Below are 24339 nucleotides of genomic sequence, written 5' to 3'. Positions count from 1 at the left end.
CTTTCCAGTGAATCGGAAGATTCACAGAAAGGAGCGTCAGTGGTCAGAGCAAGGGGGGGCCTAGGGGGGCACCCCAGGAAGAAGGGACCAGAGGGGACTCAGAGAGCAGCAGTTGGAAATCGGGGCCAGCGTCCCCACCAGAGCGCAGTGGGGAGGAAGGGCGCCAGGCATCGGGATCCGGCGGCTCGCCGCAGGGGGGAGGGCATGAGTCAGGATTGGCCACACCTCCATCGGGGAGCGAGGAAACGGTCAAGAGGAAAGTTGAAGGTTGGGCGCGCGCGCCAAGTTCAAATGCACAGGAAGGCGGCACAGTAAGCAGCCCGGAAAGGGAGCCAGGTCCTAAAGCCCGCCGCAAGGAGGGAGAAGGGTCCAGGGGGTCAGCGTCAGAATAGTCCAGGAAGGAAGAGACCACGGGGGGCAGAGGGACCCAGAGAAGGAAGGAAAGACGGAAGAGGTGGAGTAAGGCTAGAGTATTAAGTTGGTGTACAGGAGGCGGAGACTCAGACGGAGCTTCGCCGGTCTAGCTTCTAAGACGTAGAGCTGCGCGCTGCGGCTTGAAAATGGAAACTGTAACTCAATAAAGACTTTTATACAGTGTTGCCGGCTAGCGTGGTCCTCTGTGAGCTGGGATCTGGAAGCAGCTCTGACATACGGTAAGTCATTTACAAGAAAAATCAATCACTGTCGCCAATAATGGTCTATCTTGTGACAACTCAGGATCATTAATAACAATAAAAATAAATTTTATTTTATACCCCGCCCTCTCCAGCCAGAGCCAGGCTCAGGGCAGCTAACACCAGTAAAATTACAGTAAAAACATAATAAAAACCAATTTAAAATACAGGTTAAAATGCAATTTAAAATGCAGTCTTGTGCTCTACCCACTGGGCTATCCCATCAACATGGAGCAATGAAAGGTGACGGGTGCAGATCTTGGAGAAGGCTGGGACCAAGCCCCCCCCCCCCCCGTCTGGGAAGAGATGCGCTTTACCTGGCTGGGGGAAGGTGAGACCTTCAGGAAGCGGCCACCCGCTGGGGGACACCTGCAAGGATGGAGAGAAAAGAGAGTCACCTTCCGCTAGCCAGTCTGGATAAACGGGAATTGCCCTTCCAGTTCTCCTCCTTCCAGGGAGCTGACGGTGCTGTTACTTGGCTCCCTGGTTTTAACTGCACCACAGCCCTGAGAGGCAGGCTGGAAAAGGGTAACCGAGGGACACCGAGACATGATAAAAATTTGTTCTTTTATGCAACAACTGCGGCAAGAGTTTTGTTAGGCCAGAGATGGAAGCAACAGGAGTTAGGAGAGTGGCAGGTGAAGCTGATGGACTTTGCAGAACTGGCGAAACTGACGGGAAGAACCAGCGAGACCAGGCATTCCGAAAGGACTGGAACAAATTCATATTTGAAAGAAAACTGGAAGCAATTAACACCATTAGCAGGGTTATCTGAAGATCTGTAAGGTGAAATTGCTACTTATCCAGGTTGAGTAATATCATATTTTAGGTGATGGCATAAGGAGGATAGGAAGTGAAGGATAGGAATGTAAAGATGCAGCCTTTGTCAATATTTCTTGGAGTTTTATGAAAAAGAATCTTCATGGGATGGGGGTAGGGCAAAGATTTGAGAATGGTATGGGTGCAATATATTCCGAACAAAAAGCTAAGTTGATTGTAAATAATGTAATAACTGAGGAACTTAAGATAGAAAAAGGAACACGACAGGGGTGCCCAATTTCCCCATTGCTTTTCATTTCGGTTCTGGAGGTGTTGCTGAATATGATTAGAGAGGACCAGCTGGTTAAAGGGGTACAGGTCGGAGTTAAACATTATAAACTAAGAGCATTCGCAGACGATCTTGTATTGACTTTGCAAGAGCCAAACACTAGTACGAAAAGGGTCCTAGAAATAATCCAACAATTTGGACAGGTAGCTGGATTTAAGCTGAATAAACAAAAAACTAAAGTCTTAGGGAAAAACTTAACAGATATGGAGAAGGAGAAATTTCAGGAAGAGACAGGTCTGACGGTGGTTAAGAAGGTGAAATATCTAGGGGTGTATTTGACATCTAAAAATCTGAATTTGTATAAGAATAATTATGAAAAATGCTGGTCAGAAATTAAAAAAGACTTAGAAATATGGTCAAATTTGAAATTGTCAATGTTAGGCCGAATTGCGGTTATTAAGATGAATGTATTGCCTAGAATGTTATTTTTGTTTCAAACTTTGCAGATTATTGACAAGATGGACTGTTTCAAGAGGTGGCAGAAAGACATTGCGAAATTTGTCTGGCAGGGCAAAAAGCCCAGAATAAAATTTAAAATACTCACAGATGCAAAAGAAAGAGGGGGATTTGCCCTGCCGGACTTAAAACTATATTATGAAGCAGCAGCGTTTTGCTGGCTGAAAGAGTGGATGCTCCTCGAGAATACAGATATCTTGGATTTAGAAGGTTTCAATAATACATTTGGTTGGCATGCATATTTATGGTATGACAAAATCAAAGCGCATACGGCCTTCAAAAATCACATTGTCAGAAAAGCGTTGTTTAATGTTTGGATAAGATATAGAGATCTGTTGGAAAACAAAACCCCTAGATGGGTGTCACCTTTGGAGGCTAAGGCATTGAAGAAACTCAATATGGAGGCCAGATGGCCAAAGTATTGGGAGATTTTGGAACAGGACGGAGACAAACTGAAATTACAGAGTCATGAAAAATTGAAACCCATAGTACGAGACTGGCTCCATTATTATCAAATAATGGAGGTTTATAAACAAGACAGGAAAATTGGCTTCCAGGTGGAAAAATCAAAACTAGAGACAGAATTGTTAGAACCCAATACTAAGAATTTATCAAGAATGTATAATTTGCTGTTGAAATGGAATACACAAGATGAAACAGTTAAATCAGTTATGATTAAGTGGGCACAGGACATTGGTCATAATATTATGTTTGCTGACTGGGAGAGGTTGTGGAACACCGGTATTAAATTTACGGCATGTAATGCCTTAAAGGAAAATGTTATGAAAATGATCTTTAGGTGGTACATGACCCCAGTCAAGCTAGCAAAAATTTACCATTTGCCTGACAACAAATGTTGGAAATGTAAGGAAACTGAAGGTACTTTTTATCATCTTTGGTGGACATGCCCGAAGATTAAGGCTTTCTGGGAAATGATATATAATGAAATGAAAAAGGTATTTAAATATACTTTCCTTAAGAAACCAGAGGCCTTTCTCTTGGGCATTGTCGGCCAACTAGTACCAAAGAAGGATAGAACTTTCTTTATGTATGCAACAACAGCAGCAAGAATACTTATCGCAAAGTATTGGAAGACGCAAGATCTACCCACCTTGGAAGAGTGGCAGATGAAAGTGATGGACTATATGACACTGGCTGAGATGACTAGCAGAATTCGTGATCAGGGAAAGGAGACGGCGGAAGAAGAATGGAAGAAATTTAAAACCTATCTTAAGGACTATTATAAACTTGATGAATGCTAGAATGTCGAGGTTTTCAGAAAGAAAGGGTTGCAGTGATGTAAGATTAGATTAAAGAAAGGATTAAGATGAATTAGGTTGGAAAAAAACATCTATAAGTTGCTATAAAACTATGGACATAGGGATGCAGAAAGGGGAGGTATGGGGGAGTCTGAGAAAAGAAGTTTAAGAAAAGATATTATGAAATTATGCTTGTTTGTTTGTCTTTTTATATGTTTGTTGGTCATAAAAAACTTTTGTAAAACCAATAAAAATTTTATAAAAAAAAAGGAATGTAAAGATGCAAAGTTTAATTCTGTGTACCGTCAGACGGGAGGGAGGGAAGCCATGAGGACCAGTTGAGCCAAAGAGATAAAACAAGGGGGTGTGATGTTACGTAATGTGATTATATGTAAAACCAATGAAAAATATTTTTGAAAAAGAAAAGAAATGCTGAAGATTGTCCAAGCAAATGAAAGATAAATAAACAGATGAATGAATATGGAAGTTTAAAAAAGAGAAAAGGGAAAGGAAAGGGTAAGCAGACCCAGCCCAGCCCAGCCCACGAGCTTCTTGGCTGAGTGGGGATTTGAACTCAGTCCCCACCAGGCCTCGCCTGTCACTTGAACCACTTGTCCTCGGCTCCCTCCCTCCTGGAAGCTCGAGTTCTTAGCCACACAGACACACACACCAGCCCATCCTGCCTCAATTCCCCTTGGCACTCTCACCTGAGTTGCGTGGGGCACAGAAGGCTTCGTCGGCTGTTTTTCGGAGGTCCAAGAGCTGAAATAAATATTGCAAGGACTTTTGCTAAGGGGTTCCCCACAAAAGCTCTCAAACTGCAATCATTGGTGGAGGAATGTCTCTCTAGAGTCAATTATTGCTTAGCCAAGCCTGCCTAGTAATGGTAAAGGGACCCCTGACCATTAGGTCCAGTCGTGGCCGACTCTGGGGTTGCGGCGCTCATCTCGCTTTATTGGCCGGCGTACAGCTTCCGGGTCATGTGGCCAGCAGGACTAAGCTGCTTCTGGCGAACCAGAGCAGCACACGGAAACACCGTTTACCTTCCTGCCGGAGTGGTACCCATTTATCTACTTGCACTTTGACGTGCTTTCAAACTGCTAGATTGGCAGGAGCAGGGACTGAACAACGGGAGCTCACCCTGTCTTGGGGATTTGAACCTCCAACCTTCGGATCGGCAAGTCCTAGGCTCTGTGGTTTAACCCACAGCGCCACATGTGCTAATGGGAAACTCCGAGCCAAAGAGCCCTCTTGCCTCCTGTGGTTTTCAGGAAGTGGTACTCAGAAGAATTGCTGCTTCTGACTGTTTACAGGTAGGTAGCCGTATTCGCCTGCCGTAGTCAAAACAAAATAAAAAAATTCCTTCCAGTAGCACCTTAGAGACCAACTAAGTTTGTTATCGGTATGAGCTTTCGTGTGCATGCACACTTCTTCAGATAGCACACTTCAGATACCGTATCTGAAGAAGTGTGCATGCACACAGCAGCTCATACTGATAACAAACTTAGTTGGTCTCTGAGGAGATACTGGAAGGATTTTTTTTTATTCTTTTTTTTTTTTGCCTCTGACTGTGGAAGCAGAGCAGGGCCATCCTGGCTTGCTGCCTTTGCCAGGCCTCTCCTCCTCCACGAATTTGCCTGATCCTCTTTTAAAGCCATCCAGTTTGGCAGCCATGGCTGTCTCCTGTAGCAGAGACTTCCCCAGTTTAGCTCTGTAGAATCGTGCAATCGCTGTTAGGGTATTGATGTTCCATTCCACCCTTAGAGGAACAGATTTGTGGATTGTCGTATGTCACATGTCTGTTTACATTCCAGCACAGCTTGCTGGGAACTTCTGTTTGTGTGTTGCTTTTGCTTAGTGCAGTGTTTCCCAACCACTGTTCCGCGGCACACTAGTGTGCCGCGAGATGTTGCCTGGTGTGCCGTGAGAAAAATTAAAAAATTCGAAAGATATATTTTTTTAAGTCAAATTTTCGATTGGGGCGCCGTCACTAGATGACCCCTGGGGTTCCCTCCCTCCCTCCCGCTCTGCGCCTCCCTCCTCCTCCTCCTCCTCCGGGGAGGCCCTTCCTGGCTCTCGGCCAAGGCTTGGCGGCTGCCACTCACTCACTCGCTCGCCCACCCGTCCCTCCATCCCTGCACCCGGCCTCTCCCCCTCCGTCCCCGGCGCGGGGGCTGCCGGGATCCGTAGTCCCCTCGCCCTTGGGCTCCGCGCCCACGCGGGGTGTGCAAACTACGTTTCCCAGCGTGGCCTGGCGGGCCGGGCGTTTTGTTTGAAGCGCTCTTCTCCCGGCCATGGAATGAGCGCAGCGGCGGCGGCCGGGCGGGCAGGGGCTCTTCCGCGCAGACCCCGCGCAGCCTGCCTGCACCCCCGCGGAGATTGGGCGGCAGGATGGAGCCCGGGGATCCCCGCGGAGGCGGAGCGGCGGAGGCGGAGGCTGCCCCCCAGGTAGGGCTGCGTCGGGGGGGTTTATTTTTGCAATGCTGCATCCGCGCCGGAGGAGACGCATCGGACCGCGGGGAGACCCCTTGGCGGGCGTGCAAGGCAATGCATGCGTGCAGGCGTTGCATGGAGTGCAGTGCAATGCAATGGCAACGCGGCGCCCTGCATGCATGCATGCAACTTCCACCGGCGCTCCGGACTTGGCAGGTGAGGGGGGTCCCCAGTGGGCGGCAGAGAGAGCCGGGAGGGCGAAGGGGAGCCGGGGGGAGCAGCGCTGCTCCCCGAGCCGAGCCCGGGGGGAAACTTCGGCGTCGTTGCGCCGGGTGTTGGAAGCGGAGGCTGGCGGGGCCCCCTCACCTGCAAAACCTGGTCGCCTCTCATATATTTCGTGCATTGCATTCATCGCCCGCTTTCTCCTCCAAGGAGCTCCCGGGGGCGCGCGTGGTTCTCCCCGTGTTATCCTCGCAACAACAGCCCTGCGAGGTGGGTCAGGCGAGTGGCCCAAGGGAGCACCCAGGGATTGTCCTGGCCAGGTGGGGTGATTTGAACCCTGCTCTCTGCCCGGTCTTCGTCCTCATTTAGCCTCCACATGTGCATGACTGTGCATGACTGAGGTTTCCCCCCCTCGTCTTGGCTATGGTGTGAGTCTGTGCTGTTAATTAATGGGGTTCTGCCTTCGGAGAAGATGAGCCAGCCCTCAAGGAGGTGATTATGTAATTTGCAGGCAATTCATGTCCCTCCCGGCGTGACGCTGCGCGCTGACGTCACGGGGCTGTAATGGTGGTGTGCCTCGAGATTTTTTTCATGAAACAAGTGTGCCTTTGCCCAAAAAAGGTTGGGAAACACTGGCTTAGTGTTCTTCCTGCTCTTAGACATGAAGGAGAGCAGACATGTTTTCTTTGTCTTGATCTATGCTGAATAAACTGCTTGTAAATATGCTTTCCATATGCCTCTGTCCGCCCTTCTGAAATATACTCAGAGTTGAGTGTGGATTTCATGCTCTTTATTCAGCTCATAGTAGTGGGGAATGGAATTTCCCCCGAAATGTCTGCTTTATATACATTATTTACACAATGGGCCCCAGGTGATTGGCTAATTCTGGGATTCTCCTGTGGGACAATCAGGTTGCGGATTCACTTCCACCTGGAGCTGGATTGGGTGGCTCCTGCGGACCAATCAGACTGCTGCATTCTGGATCCTATTCAACTCAGTACATAACATCTTCCGTCGCAAAGAGTTAATTACTCTGCTGATTAGAGGGTGCTCCAGCTTCTGAAGAGTTCTGAAGCTGCAGGTCGCTGTTTGATGCTGTTCCAAGGACCGGCGTTCGCCCGGCTACCGGCCAGTGCGCTGGAGCCAGCTGGGGGCCTGCGAATTGCCCCCATTCCCTTGGAAACATCCCATCAGGGTCATCTAACCCAACCTCCTGCAACACAGGAATCTTTTGCCCGACACGGGGCTCGAACCCACAGCCCTGAGATGAAGAATCTCATGCTCCACCGACTGAGTTATCTCGCCAAACCCACAGCCCAGACACCAGGTTGGGGGGCAGGCTCTAAAGGAGAGTCCCCCGCCATGCATTACCTGCTGGTTCCAGCCGAGGGCGCTCTGCTTTCGGGCACACAGCCGAGCTCATCGTCGGCGTCTGGGCAGTCGGTGACCCCATCGCACCTCTGGGATGCTTGGAGGCAGACCCCCGACGTGGCGCAGCGGAACTGGGAGGGCAAGCAGCCCCCTGGGATGGAGGGCTCTGGAGACGGGCCGACTCCTGCCGAGGGAACCCACAGCACAGATCCGGTGAAGGAAGGACCAAACAGAATTTATTACGAACCCCAACTCTGTGTAGAAAAGTAACCCAGCCTGCTAAAACGTACCCCAACATAACCAAGCCTGTAAGAAAGGGAAAGCTTTCTGTCTGCAAGCTTGCAACTCACGAAGGGTGAGGCAAAGTTTAGGCTGACCGACTGAACTGACCGCTGTCAGAAGTTGGCAAAGACTAGCAGTAAGGAAGCAACATTATCTTTGAAACTTGGGATCTGCTTGATTTTAAGAAGAAATGGGGGGGAAATTATAATGTATTTAAGAGAACACCGTAAACAACGAAAAACTTTGGCAGGATTTGAGTAATACTTCTGATCACGCAAAACTGTGGAAAAATGGATTACTGTTCTTAAAACAAATTAGAGAAAATACGATAAGCAGATGAAAAGAAAGACTGATAATGGTAATCGTGGAATGGCAGAGGGAAGTCAAGGGATTCAGAGACTCCTAAATGAGGAGGTGAATGATATGTTTGAATTTAAACTTGTTATATAAAACTTATTAAAAATATTAAAATGCAAAGAGAGAGAGAGAAGGGCCATTTGGGGGCGCCAGATTTGGGCCATATTACGGAAGATTACCAAAGTCTGAACCTTTCCCAATTCTGCAATCTCCTTTTTGAGCGGAGGCAACCAGAACTGCATGCAATATATTAGACGGATTGCTTGGTTTTACGTGCTTCTTAAGAGGTCTCTGCCCGCTACTCACCGCAGTGCCTCTCGTCTGAGAAGTCCCCGCAGTCGTTGAATCCGTCGCAAATGGCCCCATGGGGCCCAGCGGGGACGCAGCGCCCGTTCTGGCACTGGAACTCCCCGGTCCAGCAAGGCCTGGCGGTGGGTGGCACCGTTGGGGTCCCGGGAGGCTCTGGAGACACTGAAAGGGGGCGAGGAGGGTGGGGGAGTTCGAGGGTTTAGACAGAAGGAACAGCAGCGCCCAATTGCCAGGGTGGTGTGTGCTCTAGTTCAGGCATCCTCAAACTCAGTCCTCCAGATGTTTTGGGACTACAACTCCCATCATCCCTAGCTAACAAAACCAGTGGTCAGGGATGATGGGAATTGTAGTCCCAAAATATCTGAAGGGCCGAGTTTGTGGGTGCCTGCCAGTGGCGTAGCGTGGGTTGTCAGCACCCGGGCAAGGCAAGTAATTTGCGCCCCCTAACCCATGGATTTGCGCCCCCTAACCTGTGGATTTTCGCCCCCTAACCCCCAGATGTTGCGCCCGGTGCAGCCGGCCCCCCCTGCACCCCCCACGCTACGCCACTAGTGCCTGCTCTAGTTATCTCCTATGTGGGGCTACCTTTGAAGATGATCTGGAAACTACAACTAATCCAGAATGCGGCAGCTAGACTGGTAACTGGGAGCGGCCAGCCAGACCACATAACACCAGTCTTGAAAGACCTGCATTGGCTCCCAGTACGTTTCCGAGCACAATTCAAAGTGTTGGTGCTGACCTTGAAAAGCCTAAACAGCCCAGTATACCTGAAGGAGCGTCTCCACCCCCATCGTTCTGCCCGGACACTGAGGTCCAGCTCCGAGGGCCTTCTGGTGGTTCCCTCACTGTGAGAAGCGAAGCTACAAGGAACCGGGCAGAGGGCCTTCTTGGTGATGGCGCCCGCCCTGTAGAATGCCCTCCCATCAGATGTCAAGGAAATTAACAACTATCTGACTTTTAGAAGACATCTGAAGGCAGCCCTGTTTAGGGAAGTTTTTAACGACTGATGTTTTAATGTATTTTTAACCTTCTGTTGGAAGCCACCCAGAGTGGCTGGGGAGACCCAGCCAGATTGGCAGGGTAAAAACAATAATTTATTATTATTATTATTAGTCACGCACCGCCAATACTCCTCGCCAATCCTGACATCCTACCTTTCCCACAGCCCAGCAGCTCCACACGGAGGAAGATCCCATTGTGGAAGTCGCGGGGAAGGATCCGGACATGCCGGGCGCGCACCATGCGCTGGAAGGTCCTGACCACGGGCGTTGAGTCGTCGGAGTTCCCTTGGAAGAGCTAGAGGAAGGGGAAGAGACCAAAGGCCCCATCGTCAGAACTGATTCAACTTTACAAAGAACCGATTGAATGATATACCTCCTCTTTTTCTTTGTCTCGCTTTATTTCTTTATAATTAAAAACTTTTCAATAAAGTATTAATACCAATGTTACGAAGCACCTTGTCATCAAAAACATATATGGAGCCACCACCTTTTGAGCCATGGTCTGAGCAGCTTACTACCCTGGCTATATTTAAACACATTTCTTATGAGCATCGGTTTCCCTTCCTTCCTTCCTTCCTTCCTTCCTTCCTTCCTTCCTTCCTTCCTTCCTTCTCTTTCTTTTGAAATTGAAATTGAAATACTTTATTGTCACTTGTACAATTTGTATACAGTGAGATTACACGAGCACCCCTCACTCAGCTCTCTTAGTCTTAATTCCCCTCGTTTACCCACCAAACCCGAAAGTCAGTTGCCCTGTTGTTATCTTTTCATTCAGCAGCCTAACAGCCCACAATAGAAGCTGTTCTTTACCCTGTTGGTGCGACTAATCCTGCTTCTATATCTTCTGCCTGAGGGCAGGAGATCAAGAAAGAGCCAGCCAGGGTGTGAATCATCCCTGAGAATTTTCCTCACTCTCCTGAGGCAACGCTCTTCCGCTATTTCATCCAGTGGATTCACGGGACAGCCCATAATATCTTGTGCTGTATTCCCCACCCTCTGTAGGCACTTCCTATCCGTTGATGTCAAACCAACTTCCCACACCGTGATGCAGTAGGAAAGGACACTTTCTATTGTGGACCAGTAGAAGGAGATCATCAGATGTTGATTGACATCGTTCTTCCGCAATACTCGGAGGAGATGGAGTCTCTGTTGAGCTTTCTTAACCACCTGGGTTGTATTTATTTCCCAATTAAGGTCTTCCCTGAGATAAACTCCTAGGAATTTAAAGGAAGAGACTCTCTCCAAACAGCCCTCCCCGATGTACAGCGGGGCTAGTTCTCCTCTCTTCCTCCAAAAGTCCTGCTTAAGCTGAGATTCCGAAACTGCAGTGGGTTGGACTAGATGAGCCTTGGGTCCCTTCCAACTATGATTTCATGATTCTACGCAATACAGATGTCCTACAGCTGTTTCCCAACTAAACCCATAAGATCAACTGTCTTAGATATAGATGCACAAAATCCCGAAAGCAGCCTTTGCCAACCTGGTGCCCTCCAGGCGTTCTGAACTACAACTCCTGCCAGCGTGCGCTGACTCGGGCTGACGGCAGCTGCCTCCCAAAACATCTGGAGGGCACCAGGTTGGCAACAGCTGCCCTGTGGGCCCATGAACCTAGCCCTGCAGTGCTGTAGGGACTTTGTTCCCCCCACTCCACCCTCTCAAGCCAGGGGTTAGAGCGTCGGACTAGGTTAGAGACCAGGGTTCGAATCTCCACTCGGCCATGAAGATCACTGGGCCGAGTGGCTGCCTCTCAGCCCAGCCTCCCTCACAAGGCTGTTGTTGCCGGGGAGTAAGTGAGGAGGGAGAGAGGTGGCCATGGGCGCCACCTGGAGTTCCTTGGAGAATAAATAAATAAGATAGACCACGTGGGTTTTGCACCTTTAGGTCGGGCACGGTGCCCGTGGAAGAGGCCTCGTGGTAGTCGTTCCACCTCACGCCGTCCAGGCTGAACCGCAGGAAGAAGCTGCTCACGTAGGCGTCAGAGGATCCGGCCCCCTGCACCACCACCCCTGAGGAGGAAAGGCCAGTTTATAATGAGATCCAAATAAATAAATTATGTGTTACATGAAATCAATCCGTAGGCATAAGACTCATGCTCTTAGTCTACGCTGCCTGGCCATCAGTCTACATGCACTCTTTGATATTAGAAAACAGGCACAACAGCTTAACCTACTGTCAACTGGGCGGCACTGCAGGCTGCAGCCGCATGCCGCATGCCGCCTTGCAACCAGTCCATGCAGAATGCAGGCACCCTATATATAGAAAGGAGCAAACCAATGATATTTTAGGGAGCAGGCTAATTGTTGAATGGAAATACAATTAAGAAGTAGTATATTAATAGTGAAATAATTACATATTAAGCTCTAACTTAAAAGGATTTTTTATTCATAACACACTTAATGCAAACACATTGGCATTTGGCAAGAACGAAGGTTCCTTTAGAAACACAATTTACAAAGACTTATCGTCTAGTCTCTAGAAACTTCCTATAACATGAAATAATAACAGGTGTAAATATACAATGCAAACTACTAATAATTATAAATAGCAGAATATAGGTGCCCTATATATAGAAAGGAGCAAACCAGGGATATTTGAGGGAGCAGGCGAGCAGGCAGGGGCCATGTCTTACATCATAGGAGCCTACACAACACAAAACGCTGTTGCTGGATGTAGGTTTTATTTCATTTGTTTTTTATCTTATATTTTGGAAATGTACATCCAGTTTTCTTTCCTTTAATTTTTTGGGGGGCCCCCAAGAGAGTGGGGCCCTGAGCTATAGCTTGTTTAGCTTATACAGTCATACCTCATGTTGTGTCTGCTTCAGGTTGCGTGTTTTTGTCTTGCGTCCAGGTGTACCCAAAAGTATGGGAACAGGTTGCTTCCAGGTTTCGCTGCTCGCGCATACACAAAGCACGAAACCACGCCACGCGCATACACAAACGCTGCACTTCTGGATGCGAACGCTTCGAGTTGCAGACGTGCCTCCAGGACAGATTACATCCACAACTGAAAATCCCACTGTACGTAAATCTGGCACAGCCCCCACCCAACCTCGGCCGGCTCTCCTGCAAGCTTCCTTCCAGAGTGAGGGGAGCACCCACCTGTCAGGTTCCGGGGTTCCCCCAGATCCACGTGCAGGAAGGGGGGTCGGGAGAGCAGCTCAGGATAGACGTCTGCTGGGGGAGCCCAGCCCTGGAGGTCGGTGCTGGGCAGGACGCGGTTGAGGCGGGCGGCGTGAGCCGGGTTCTCTGGCTGCTGCGAGGAAGCCGTGAAGCTGGCGTCCGGCAGAGAGGCAATGCCCAGCGGGCCGTAGCAGAGGTCTGGGTGGTGGCACAGAAGGGAGGTGGGGTTGGGAGAGCGCATGGCATCGTGGAAACACATCACACCCAGCGTTTGAAACTCCCATCGTTCTAGGCACATTTTGCGCCAGGGAATTTCATTAGTGCAAGCAGTTTCTGAGCTCTGGGAGCCTAAGATTTCAGATTGAAACTGCAGAGTGGAAGGAAAGGGGGACCTTTTTCTGCCTCCCCACTTCCAGCTCCTCTGAAGACTGGAGAAGAGACCCTTTTAAGAATATTAGGGGGGTTGGCAGTGGAAGGACTAGACCATGTGAAAAATGAACATAACGTTTTAGCTGCTCTTCATTCATTTCTGGCATTGTATTATTGTTATTTAAAAAGCGCACTTAGACATTCCGTTGTGGTGCCCATAACCTAAAGGTGCCATTTAGCTCCCATATCTCAGTTTCTAACACTGATCACATCTCTTTTAAGGGTCCACTTCAATTGGAAAAGCCTTTCTGGGTGAGCTCATCAGCTGCTCCAGCTTTCCCTTCCTTTCTTCCCTCCTTCCTTCTTTCCTTCCTTCCTTCCTTCCTTCCTTCCTTCCTCTCTTTCTTGCGGCAGGAGTCGAACTTTGGAACTCCTTGCCTCTTGACACCAGGCAGAGGCATCTTCACTGTGCTCTGTCCGAGGTGACGGAGGTTGTTTGCATATAGAGCCCCGCCCACCAAGCAAGTGGGAGGAGCAACCCTTTCTTGGACAACCTCCATCCCGGAAGGGGGCTCTCTCTGTTGCTGCAGACGAGAAGCCCCAAGTCACAGGCCTGCGTTTACCCAGGTGCAAGGAATGATGCGCGCAGAGTCTCACCTCCGAGAGGGGGCATTGGGAAGGTGTTGAAGGGCAAGGCTGTGGTCAAGGCAGCCGGGCTGGCCAAGGTGGGTCCCAGGGGTCCCAGGGCTGGCACAGTTGGCAGAGCCGTCCGGTTCTCACCTGCATAGGAAGGAAACAGGAGGGGTGGGCCAGATCCTGGGGTGACGCCCTGGGCCACCACCGAACACGAGACCCTGGGGGGGAACTAGGGTTTGGAGCTGGGGAATTCTGTTGAATCTGCTTGTGACCTCAAGACTCCTGTGAGTGCTGCACTGTAGGGAGCTGAATAATAATAATAATAATAATAATGTTATTATTATTTCTATCCCACCCATTTTGCTGGGTTTCCCCAGCCACTCTGGGTGGCTCCCAGCAGAATACAGTCATACCTTGGGTTACAGACGCTTCAGGTTGTTTTTTTGTGTTATGGACCGCCAAAACCTGGATGTACCAGAATGGGTTACTTCCAGGTTTCGGTGGTTGCACATGCACAGAAGCGCTAAATCGCAACCCGCACATGCGCAGATGCGCCACTGCAGGTTGCGAACGTGCATCCCACACGGATCACATTCACAACCTGAGCGTCCACTGTATTACCGTATTTTTGTGTATAAGACAAGGTTTTCCCCCTAAAAAATAATGTCAAAAATTAGGGGGTGTTTTATACATGGGGCCATCTTCCCCCATTTTCTTAAAGCTGAGTCCCCAAAAATAGGGGGTGTCTTATACATGGGGGCGTATTATAGATGGAAAAAGACTGGAATAAAAATAAAAAAGCAATAAAACATCAGACATTAAAAAACTTCCCTAAACAGGGCTGCCTTCCAACGCTACAATTCCAGGATGCTACGAAATATTTGGGAATTGTAAGATTTGAACATAGCGTCCTCAAAGTTCAAAAAACAAGGAATAAGATTCCCAAGGGGCAAGATAAGGAAACAAGGGTCGCCCCCCATGATTAGCGGCAATTGGAGCATTGCAGGGGGTTGACCTACTTAGTTGTGATTCCTGCATTGCAGGGGGTTGGACTAGATGACCGCTGGGGAGCCCTCCCAACCCTGCAATTCTAGGATTCTGTGATTCATCGGAGGCTTTTAAGCAGAGGTTGGATATCCATCTGCCAGGGGTTCTTGAGCTCTGAATCCTGCATCTAGAGTTCTAAAACTTATTCCTCATTCAGTGCAGCAAATAATTCACAAACCCAGTGTATATAAACCCACAGGCCTGGGGAGAAAACTGAAATTGCAGAGTCTGTCTGATGTGGGGTGGGAGGAGAGGTGTAGGGTCTCTGCCCCCTTTCCCTGCCACCCTGGGGGGCTCACCTGCCTCCACGCAGTAGCAGCAGGCGTCTCCTCGGCCCTCGACCAGGACTCGGCCCTGCAGGACAGAGGGATGCGCGTCGGTGAGGAAGTCAGCGCATGCTCAGAGACACCCTTGCACCCTGGTGCACAAGAAGAGGAGGGAACATGCCAGACTCACCTCAGGACAGGCCACCGTGCTGTAGGGGCAATACTGGGAGCACTGGACGGTCAGGTTGGGCAGGCATTGGCACACCTGGCACTGCCCTGAGCGCCAGCGGTCGCCGATGGCATGCGCCCGGCCGTGGTGCTCGCACTCTTCGCACGGATCCGTCTGACACCTGTGAAGGGAGAGGGAGGGGCTGCAGGAGATCATGGCTGGTGGATTCCTTCCAGGGCCCCCCATGGAAGTGGGGAAAGGCAGACGGGCAACCTCCCCGCCCCCCACAAGAGAAAGCAGACAAATCAGTTTTTTTCTTTGTTTGGCTTCTGCTGGTTGGCTGCAGCCAATTCGGGCAGGAACCATGGCGGGCAGGCGAGAGAGAGAGAGAGAGATCATGGATTAGAAATGTTCTCCAAGGAGAATGGCCGATTTGTGGTGTCCAAACTTTTTTCAAAGAGGGCCAGATTTGATGAAGTGAAGGGCCATGAGGGCCGACCAAAGTTGTTGACCGTTTTTTAGGATTGAGGTTGTTGAGCTTTTTTTAGGATTTTACCCCAGGAAATAAACTGCCACAGGGGCTGGATTAAACCAAAGCGGACTTTGGACACGCTGAAATGGCAAAAGTGCCAGAAAAAATCAGAAATCAGAAAGACCAAAATTAGAATAAGAAATGGGGGGGGGGGGATTTATAGTTCACCTTGGAGACAACTGTAAACAATTAAAATTGTTAGTGGGATTCCAATAACACTTGTAATATAACTATAAACAAAAGGTTTAATAATGGGACCCACGAAAAGGATGAGGGAAGTCCTGAAATTTCTGGGATTCTTGTACTTATGGAAGGTGTCGTGGTATGACTATACATTTTAATATGTAAAATCAAATGAATAAATCTGTAAAAAGAAAGAAAGAAATGTTCTCCGAGGAAATAATGGCAATTATCCGTGCCTTATGTGAATGGCCACTAATGAACGATTTCCTGGGAACGCGTTGTCTTCGGAAAGGGGACCTGCGAGTAAACGTGATATATACAGATGTGCCCCACCTACGCAGGGGCTGCCTTCCAGGGCCCTGTGCGCAGAAGCGAAATCACATCAGGGGAGGAGCACCCTCCCAAAAGACTCTAAACACCCATTTTTCCTGCTCTCCAGTGCTCTCTCCTACTCTCTCCCCAATCCAGACCAAAATATCTTGAGTTGAGGCTCTGGAGCTGCTGCTGCTGCTGCTGCTGCTGCGCTACCCTGAAAGTCAGCTGTTAGGTGGGGCGGCTGAGCAGCTGAAACAAAGCCCCTCCAGGCCCTTCAGGGCTCCCTCCAAGGAGAGGGTCTTCTCATGAGCCACAAGGACTCTCCAGCTCTCTCCCACCATTTCTGGATATGATTCTATTGATTTAAGTAATTTCCTGGCACAGTGCAAACGTAAGTGGGGGGGATGCCTATTACTATTACTATTATTATTATTATTATTCCCCAACCATCTGGCCAGGTTTCCCCAGCCACATATATATGTGTGTCTTCTGCAAAAATGGTAAATTCGGATAAATCATAGAATCATAGAATCATAGAGTTGGAAGAGACCACAAGGGCCATCGAGTCCAACCCCCTGCCAAGCAGGAAACACCATCAGAGCACTCCTGACATATGGTTGTCAAGCCTCTGCTTAAAGACCTCCAAAGGAGGAGACTCCACCACACTCCTTGGCAGCAAATTCCACTGTCAAACAGCTCTTACTGTCAGGAAGTTCTTCCTAATGTTTAGGTGGAATCTTCTTTCTTGTAGTTTGGATCCATTGCTCCGTGTCCGCTTCGCTGGAGCAGCAGATAAAATTTGGAAGCTGTCTTCCTTGGCCTGCTTTATTTACAAAAGATATTTATATACCACCCTATCTATCTATCTATCTATCTATCTATCATCTATCTATCTATCTATCTATCTATCTATCAATCATCTATCATCTATCATCTATCATCTATCTATCATCTATCTATCTATCATCTATCTATCTATCTATCCATCCATCTATTTATCTACTATCTGAGGCTCACAGTAATAACATCTTTAAAAAACCACATAAGAAATACAGCAAAAATGCGATGAACCATTGAGGGAGGATGAAGCCTCCATTGCGGGAGAGAGAAGTTTTCAGCTTCAGCCTCTAGCGAAAAGGAGCAGCTGGGAGGGCCTCCAAGCAATGGCTGGCTCTGTGTGAGCTCACCTGCGGGCTTTGCGGTAGATGCCACGGCACTGGCGGCCGTTGCCGTGCTTGCTGGGGTTGTTGGGGCTGCGGAAAGACCACTGGATGCTCTGCACCCCGCAGGGACCCAGGCACTCGCCCCACGGCGACCAGGAGGACCAGCCGCAATTCACTGGCAACACAGGGGAAAGCGGGGAGGAAGAGTTACCAATAAGGAGAGGGACACTGGCCGGCACATCTGCACACCTGCAGCTCCCCACTTGTCTTTGTAATTTAAAAAATAATAATTCTTTTTTTCAATAAATATCATTTTTAAAAAAAATCAATATATCCTCTCCTACTATCCTCAATGTTCCCACAGGTTTGAGCCTGGGGGACCACCGGATTGCTGGGGGACCTCCTGGGTCATCTAGCAATGTGGGGAGAGGGGCCGTGCCCACCTGTGCACTCTGGGTTCTGCCGGCAGCGCTTCATCTGACCGTCCTGGCAGGTGCAGATGCGGCAATTGACCTTCACCAGCTGGCCGGGCCAGTAGCGGGTGCCCTCCACCTGGCAGGGGCACTCCCGGGGGCGCACGCACTGCTGATCGCTGTCCAGGACCAGCCCATCGGGGCACCAGCACCCTGAGCAGGAGAGAGAGAGAGAGAGAGAGAAGGTGGGGGAACGGAGGAAGGGAGTGTAATAATAAAATTTAAGGTCTTATATATATAATAAATGTTCATAAATGTACCAACCAAGCACGTACACAGATCAGCACAGGAAGACCGACCTGAAACCATTTTGACTCCCAAACTGACCAAATGTTTTCTCTGCAAGGAGGGAGGAGGTGAGGGAGCCTCCCCATTGTCTCAGGAATTGGGTAATCACCATCTCAAAGGAATGGCCAAACTACCAGGAAAGATAAGGCATTATCAGATAACCTGGCAGACAGGAAAAACAACATTCAAATTTCTGTTGTAGACCACCTTTTCTGCAATGTAGGTACAGTCATGCCTCGGGTTGAAGTAGCTTTGGGATAAGTATTTTCGGGTTGCACGCTGCGGCAACCCGGAAGTAATGGAGCACATTACTTCCGGGTTTCGCCACTCGCACATGCGCAGACGGTCAAAATGACGCCATGTGCATGCGCAGAAGCGGTGAATTGCAACCTGCGCACACACAGACGTGCGGACGCGGGTTGTGTTTGCTTCTGGATGTGAATGGGGCTCCGGAACGGATCCCATTCGCATCCAGAGGTACCACTGTATGATGTTTCTGGGGGTGGTCTTGGACTCCAGGGTGGGCAATTTAAAATGTCTATATAAGGGCGGGCACACCTAGGTTCTGGGTCCTCCTCCTTTCCTGCGTGTGAGGGGAGGACCCTGTTGCAACAGTTCAATAAAGATCAGGCTTACTAGCTGCTTTGCTTCTCAATATTCTCTGGTTGGCCTCTGTTCTTTTCTCCTACCAATACGGAACCCACTTAAGGACTCTATATGGGCTCTTGGATACCCCATAAGGGAAAAAGGGCAAATTTTATTTACAACAGGAGACAAACCAGACAGCAGTTTATCCTGGCCTGTTGCCTTGATACCATTTAGAAAACCAGGCAGCGTTTAGTTTAGGAGTGAACAGAGCCGTCAGTTTAGGTTTCTCTCGCTTTCTCATTTTCCACATTCGATTCTCCACATCGCCACACCAATTTGCAATCTTTTTAAAAAAAGTTCTGAAAATGCATCTCTCGAGACACATGCTTCTATGGCATTTTGCCTCATAACAACATTCTTGCAATGCAATTGTCCCTAACAGAATGCTTTTTTGTTTGACTTATTTATTGATACCTGTTCGTAGATACACAAAATCATGTGCCTATTACAAAGTATATACTACTTAGTCTATCCTATAGCTACTTAGTCTGAAAAAGAACAGAGTCAGAAAGAAGAAAAAACAAGAAAAGGAGAGACCTGAAAAAAAGAGAAAAGGAAAACTACAGAAAGATAGAAAAGGCTGAAAGGACTTCTGGCTCTCTGTCCGGCAGCTGCATAAAATATTCATTCCTTAAAATAAAACTGTTATTTTGACTAACACTTTTCATTTTATGCACAGCTGAGCCTAGCAGATGCATTTTTCTACATTACCTCGCAGGAAAACGGCACTCCAAAATTCAGAGAAGTGCGAAATTCAGAGGCTGCTTCTGTGTAATGGTTCATGTGTTTGTTTATTTATTCCTGCATAATTTTTATATATTTTCAAGAATAACATCTAGGTACAAAATAAAACAACCGTCTTCAGCAGTATGGATGTTTGTCATTTTTGAGTCACTCAGGTATTGAAAAGTTTGATGAATGCAATACATCAAGTAACAAATAACTATTTATTCCTCAACAAGACCAGCCCCCAAAAGAAAATTATTTTTTTCTGAGCAGTCCACACACATTGCATCCTCCGGAATACCACTTTAGCAAAACTCAGTTACAAGTGAGAGGTGATAAATGAGGCCAGGAAAACCCTTTGAACGACAAGATATAAAGGAATAAGGAGAAATGATTTTGAGGAGATATGGAAGGTTATTTGGAGAATTTGTACTGTTAAAACGGAAAGGGGTCAAACCATCGCAAGAGGTGTTGAAATTTTGGCAGGTTGGATAGTTACAATGGAATGGTCTCATTGGTGGGGTGCACATTTTTTATTTCTATCTATTTGAATAAATAAATAAATACGCATGCCATTCTGGCCATTGGGCGAAAAAGCTGTACATATATTAATAAATTGTAACAAAGAAAAAAAGAAAGTCAGAAAGACAGAAAAGAAAGAAAGAAAACAAACAAGATCATCACCAATAAGCTCAGTGAACAAGGTAGGAATATTAAAACAGAAATATAGGTGTTAAATGTTTTAATTTTTTACACGGTGTGAAGGAGAATGTTGTGGGTTGTTTTTCCTTGTGGGAATTTTTGTGGGTTTTGTTTTTTTTTACGTATAAGGTGCTATTTTTTAGAAAAAGGGGAGAAAAGAAAAAATGAAGGAAAAGAAACGAATGTAGTACAGTGGTCCCTTGGTTCTCAAACGCCTTGGTACTCAAACAACTTGGAACGCAAACACTGCAAAGCCGGAAGTGTTCCAGTTTGCGAAATTTCTTTGGATGTCGAATGTTCTCCGTTTTGAGTGTTCCGCTTCCAATTTGAGTGTTACACTGAGATCTGTCTGTTTTTGCTATTTATTTTGCATTTCTGTTTTTTGTTTTTTTTTATAATCATATTTATTAAAATTTCCAATAATAACAGAATAGAAAAGATAAAAAAGATAAAGAAAAGAAAGAAAAAGAGAGACTAGCTTAGACCCTTCTTTTCATAACCTTCTTTCTGGGACTTCCTCCTTCCCCTCCCGACTGTATTCCCCTTTCCCTAAGTTGGTTCCACAAGTTCTCATCCCCAAATTTAAGCCTAATATATTTTACTCATAAACCAATTTAAATTTACACAATCTTAACATCACTCCTCGTCTTATAATAAAACAAAATTTTCCCCCCAAGATCAGCTCTCATTCCTTCCACGAGTTCCCCCTTTCTAAAAAAGGAAAAAACGAAAACATATAAAATCAAAGTTATAAAGAATATAAGATAGAATATATGGAAAAGTTCAAAAAATTGGTTACAAAGCCTTTGGATTCTAGGATTCCCCCTCCCTTCCCCGGTTTTGATTCCCCATGTCCATTTGTCTGTGTCAGGGGATGATTAGCTGCTTGTGCTTAAAATTGTGCCCCCTCAGAGTTTGTGCGGCTCCACAAACCTCTGTGTGTGACAGAGCTCCTCAGACATGTCTGCTCTAGTCACTCGTAGAGTCTGACAGTGGCTGCCTGCGGAAGCGTTTCCAGCAAAGAAGCTCCTTAACGGAAACGCGTCTCCTGGACTCACGACGTGGCAGCTTCCGGCGAAGCATGGGTCTCCCTATGGTTGCTTCTGACACCTCCCCGCTATTTTCGCTGGACGTGTCTCTCACCCCTTCCTCTCCCCTGCTGGTTCCTGCCTTGGCTGCTGCGTCTCTCTCAGCATTACTGAGATCCTCCTCCAGAGTACCCTCTCTCCCCCTGCTGGTCCCTGCTTTGGCTGCTGACTCTCTCCCAGTCTCTGGGAGCCCTACCAACTCCCTTTCCTCTGATGTCAGTTCCCTGACAGTCTGTATGTTGTCGGCCTGGAGATCTTAAGTCCACAGCCAAATTTTTCTCAGTCCATCTTGCCGGTTGTTTTAATAATATTTAAATAATGTTTGGTTGTTTTAATAATATTTAACTTCATAAATCCAGTCTAATAGAGGCCTTTAATTTTCCTTAATCTTTTGTTGCTCCTCCCGTTGTTCTTTCCGTGTCGTATTTAGTCATTTTATTTTGCATTTCTGTTTTTGAGGCTCTTTTCTTTTTCTTTTTGTGACTGTGCGGAACCCAGTGCAGCTACTGATTGTGTGACTGCGGTACATTGTTTATTGCTTTCATTTTGTTCTTGTTAGATAGCAAAGTTCATGTCCAATTGCTGTTTTAGGGGTTGTTTTGAAGAGTCTGGAACGGATTAATCCATTTTGCATTCCTTTCTATGGGAAAGCATGCCTTGGTTTTGGAATGCTTTGGTTTTGGAACGGACTTCCGGAACGGATTAAGTTCGAGAATCAAGGTACCACTGTACCACACTTTGGTTTGGCTTGCATACTGGTTCGGAAAGTGTGAATCGGGTTTGCTCTTGAACTGGAACTAAACCGTATTCCCCCCCCCCCGCCAGCCCCCTTTCCCTGGCCCTCCCCTGCTTACCTGGCCTGCAGGGCCGGTCCTTCCTGCACCGCGTGCGGCTGGAGAGCTCGGCGCAGGAGGTGGGGCAAGGCGCACACTTCCGGCTGACCAGCTCCCCGGGGCAGGTGGAGGCGTTGGCACAATCTTCCCGTTGGCACAGCTCTGCAGAGGGCAAAGGGGAGCAGAGAGGGCTGCTGGGGGCGCTGCCAGTTTGGCCACGTAAGCCCCCCCCCCCCGCCAAGAACACCGTGGTCCACAGAAGGCCGAGGAAGAAGCAGCTCTCTTGGGAATTATAGTGGTAAAAGGTAAAGGTAAAGGTACCCCTGCCCGAACGGGCCAGTCTTGACAGACTCTGGGGTTTGTGCGCCCATCTCACATCTATTGGCCGGGGGCCAGCGCTGTCCGGAGACACTTCCGGGTCACGTGGCCAGCGTGACAAGCTGCATCTGGCGAGCCAGCGCAGCACACGGAACGCCGTTTACCTTCCCGCTGGTAAGCGGTACCTATTTATCTACTTGCCCCCGGGGGTGCTTTCGAACTGCTAGGTTGGCAGGCGCTGGGACCGAGCAGCGGGAACGCACCCCGCCGCGGGGATTCGAACCGCCGACCTTTCGATCGGCAAGCCCTAGGCACTGAGGCTTTAACCCACAGCGCCACCCGCGTCCCAATTATAGTGGTAGAACTACCTAAATTGTATAGACATTTTTTCACGTATGCGACTGCAGCGGCAAGAACGCCACTCGCCCCCAAATGGAAAGAAACAGAAGTCCCAACAAAAGAAGAATGGACCCAAAAAACTTATGGAATATGCAGAAATGGCAAAACTTACCGGAAGAAGTCAAGATGACAAACTTTGTATAAAAGAATGGAAATGGTTTGTTGAATATTTACAGATAAACTGCAAACGGGCAAAAACATTGGCAGGATTATAGTAATAAACTGCAGCTACATAAGGGTATGGGACGCGGGTGGCGCTGTGGGTAAAACCTCAGCGCCTCGGACTTGCCGATCGCATGGTCGGCGGTTCGAATCCCTGCGGCGGGGTGAGCTCCCGTCATTCCGTCCCAGCTCCTGCCCACCTAGCAGTTCGAAAGATCCTTAAGTGCAAGTAGATAAATAGGTATCGCTTTATAGCGGGAAGGTAAACGGCGTTTCCGTGTGCTGCTCTGGTGCCAGTTCGCCAGAGCAGCTTCGGCCCGCTGGCCACGTGACCCGGAAGTGTCTTCGGACGGCGCCGGCTCACGGCCTCTAGAGTGAGATGAGCGTACAACCGTAGAGTCTGTCAAGACTGGCCCGTACGGGCAGGGGTACCTTTACCTTTTACATTAGGGACACGGGTGGCACTGTGGGTTAAACCACAGAGCCGAGGACTTGCCGATCGGAAGGTCAGCGGTTCAAATCCCCGCGCCGGGGCGAGCTCCCGTTGCTCGGTCCCTGCTCCTGCCAACCTAGCATTCAAAAGCACGTCAAAGTGCAAGTAAATAAATAGGTACGGCTCCGGCGGGAAGGTAAACAGTGTTTTCATGCGCTGCTCTGGTTCGCCAGAAGCGGCTCAGTCATGCTGGCCACATGACCCAGAAGCTGAATGCCAGCTCCCTCGGCCAGTGAAGCGAGATGAGCGCCGCAACCCCAGAGTCGGCCACGACTGGACCTAATGGTCAGGGCTCCCTTTACCTTTACCTTTACATAAGAGTATATATATAAAGAAGATAAATAAGTTAATTTGGATATGCAGAAGATATTAAAAATAAATTTGAGGAACTGCAGAAAGAGGGGGAAGGAAGTCGAGTTTTAAAATGACAAAATGATTGTAAAATCAGTGAAATGTATATATCTGAAAAGTCTAAATATATATTTTTTAAGAGGAAGAAGCAGCTCCCTTCTCCTAGGATGCCATGGGATGCTTGGAGGGCCATCTGTCAGGGATGCTTTAGCTGAGATTCCTGCCTTGCAAGGGGTTGGACTAGAGGACCTCTGGGGGACCCCTTCCAATTCTACAATTCTATGACGTCTCGCCCAGCATTATCCTCCCTCTTCCTGCTCCCCAGACTGACTCACCGATCTCGATGGAGCTGGTCAAAGCCTCTGGCATCTCTGTGCAATGGCGACCCCCGTTCTGGGAGGGCAGGCACTCTCGCCGCCGGACCACAACACCACGGCAGTCCTGGGTGCAGTTGGACCACGTCGCCCATTCGCTCCACACACCGTCCACTGCACGGAAGGGGGAAGCGAAAGCGTCAGGGCAGGGGGGAGCAGAGAAACAGACCTCGCAGGCAGTGGGTGAGATTCCCAGCGAAGGAAACCCTG

At 48.4% G+C, this 24339-nt stretch overlaps 1 protein-coding gene across 1 annotated transcript in view; it reads right to left on the bottom strand.

Annotated features, from left to right (window-relative positions):
- Window positions 1-24339, bottom strand: part of LOC309514800 (SCO-spondin-like) — a 183682-nt gene that overhangs the window by 99531 nt on the left and 59812 nt on the right. The window contains exons 35-48 of the mRNA XM_082192086.1: window positions 24091-24243; window positions 22054-22194; window positions 17718-17900; window positions 17299-17449; window positions 15103-15262; window positions 14946-15000; window positions 13621-13743; window positions 12574-12792; window positions 11348-11478; window positions 9626-9767; window positions 8469-8633; window positions 7524-7707; window positions 4205-4259; window positions 992-1043 (exon numbers count right to left, since the gene is read on the bottom strand). Coding sequence (XP_082048212.1) covers window positions 992-1043; window positions 4205-4259; window positions 7524-7707; window positions 8469-8633; window positions 9626-9767; window positions 11348-11478; window positions 12574-12792; window positions 13621-13743; window positions 14946-15000; window positions 15103-15262; window positions 17299-17449; window positions 17718-17900; window positions 22054-22194; window positions 24091-24243 — 1914 coding nt within the window. The remainder of the gene's footprint in view (window positions 1-991; window positions 1044-4204; window positions 4260-7523; window positions 7708-8468; window positions 8634-9625; window positions 9768-11347; window positions 11479-12573; window positions 12793-13620; window positions 13744-14945; window positions 15001-15102; window positions 15263-17298; window positions 17450-17717; window positions 17901-22053; window positions 22195-24090; window positions 24244-24339) is intronic.

The sequence above is a fragment of the Podarcis vaucheri genome (genome assembly GCF_965113315.1).
Source record: "Podarcis vaucheri genome assembly, chromosome: 12".
NCBI lineage: Eukaryota > Metazoa > Chordata > Lepidosauria > Squamata > Lacertidae > Podarcis > Podarcis vaucheri.
The sequence above is the reverse complement of the archived record's forward strand: the minus strand, read 5'-3'. Positions and strand labels throughout refer to the sequence as shown.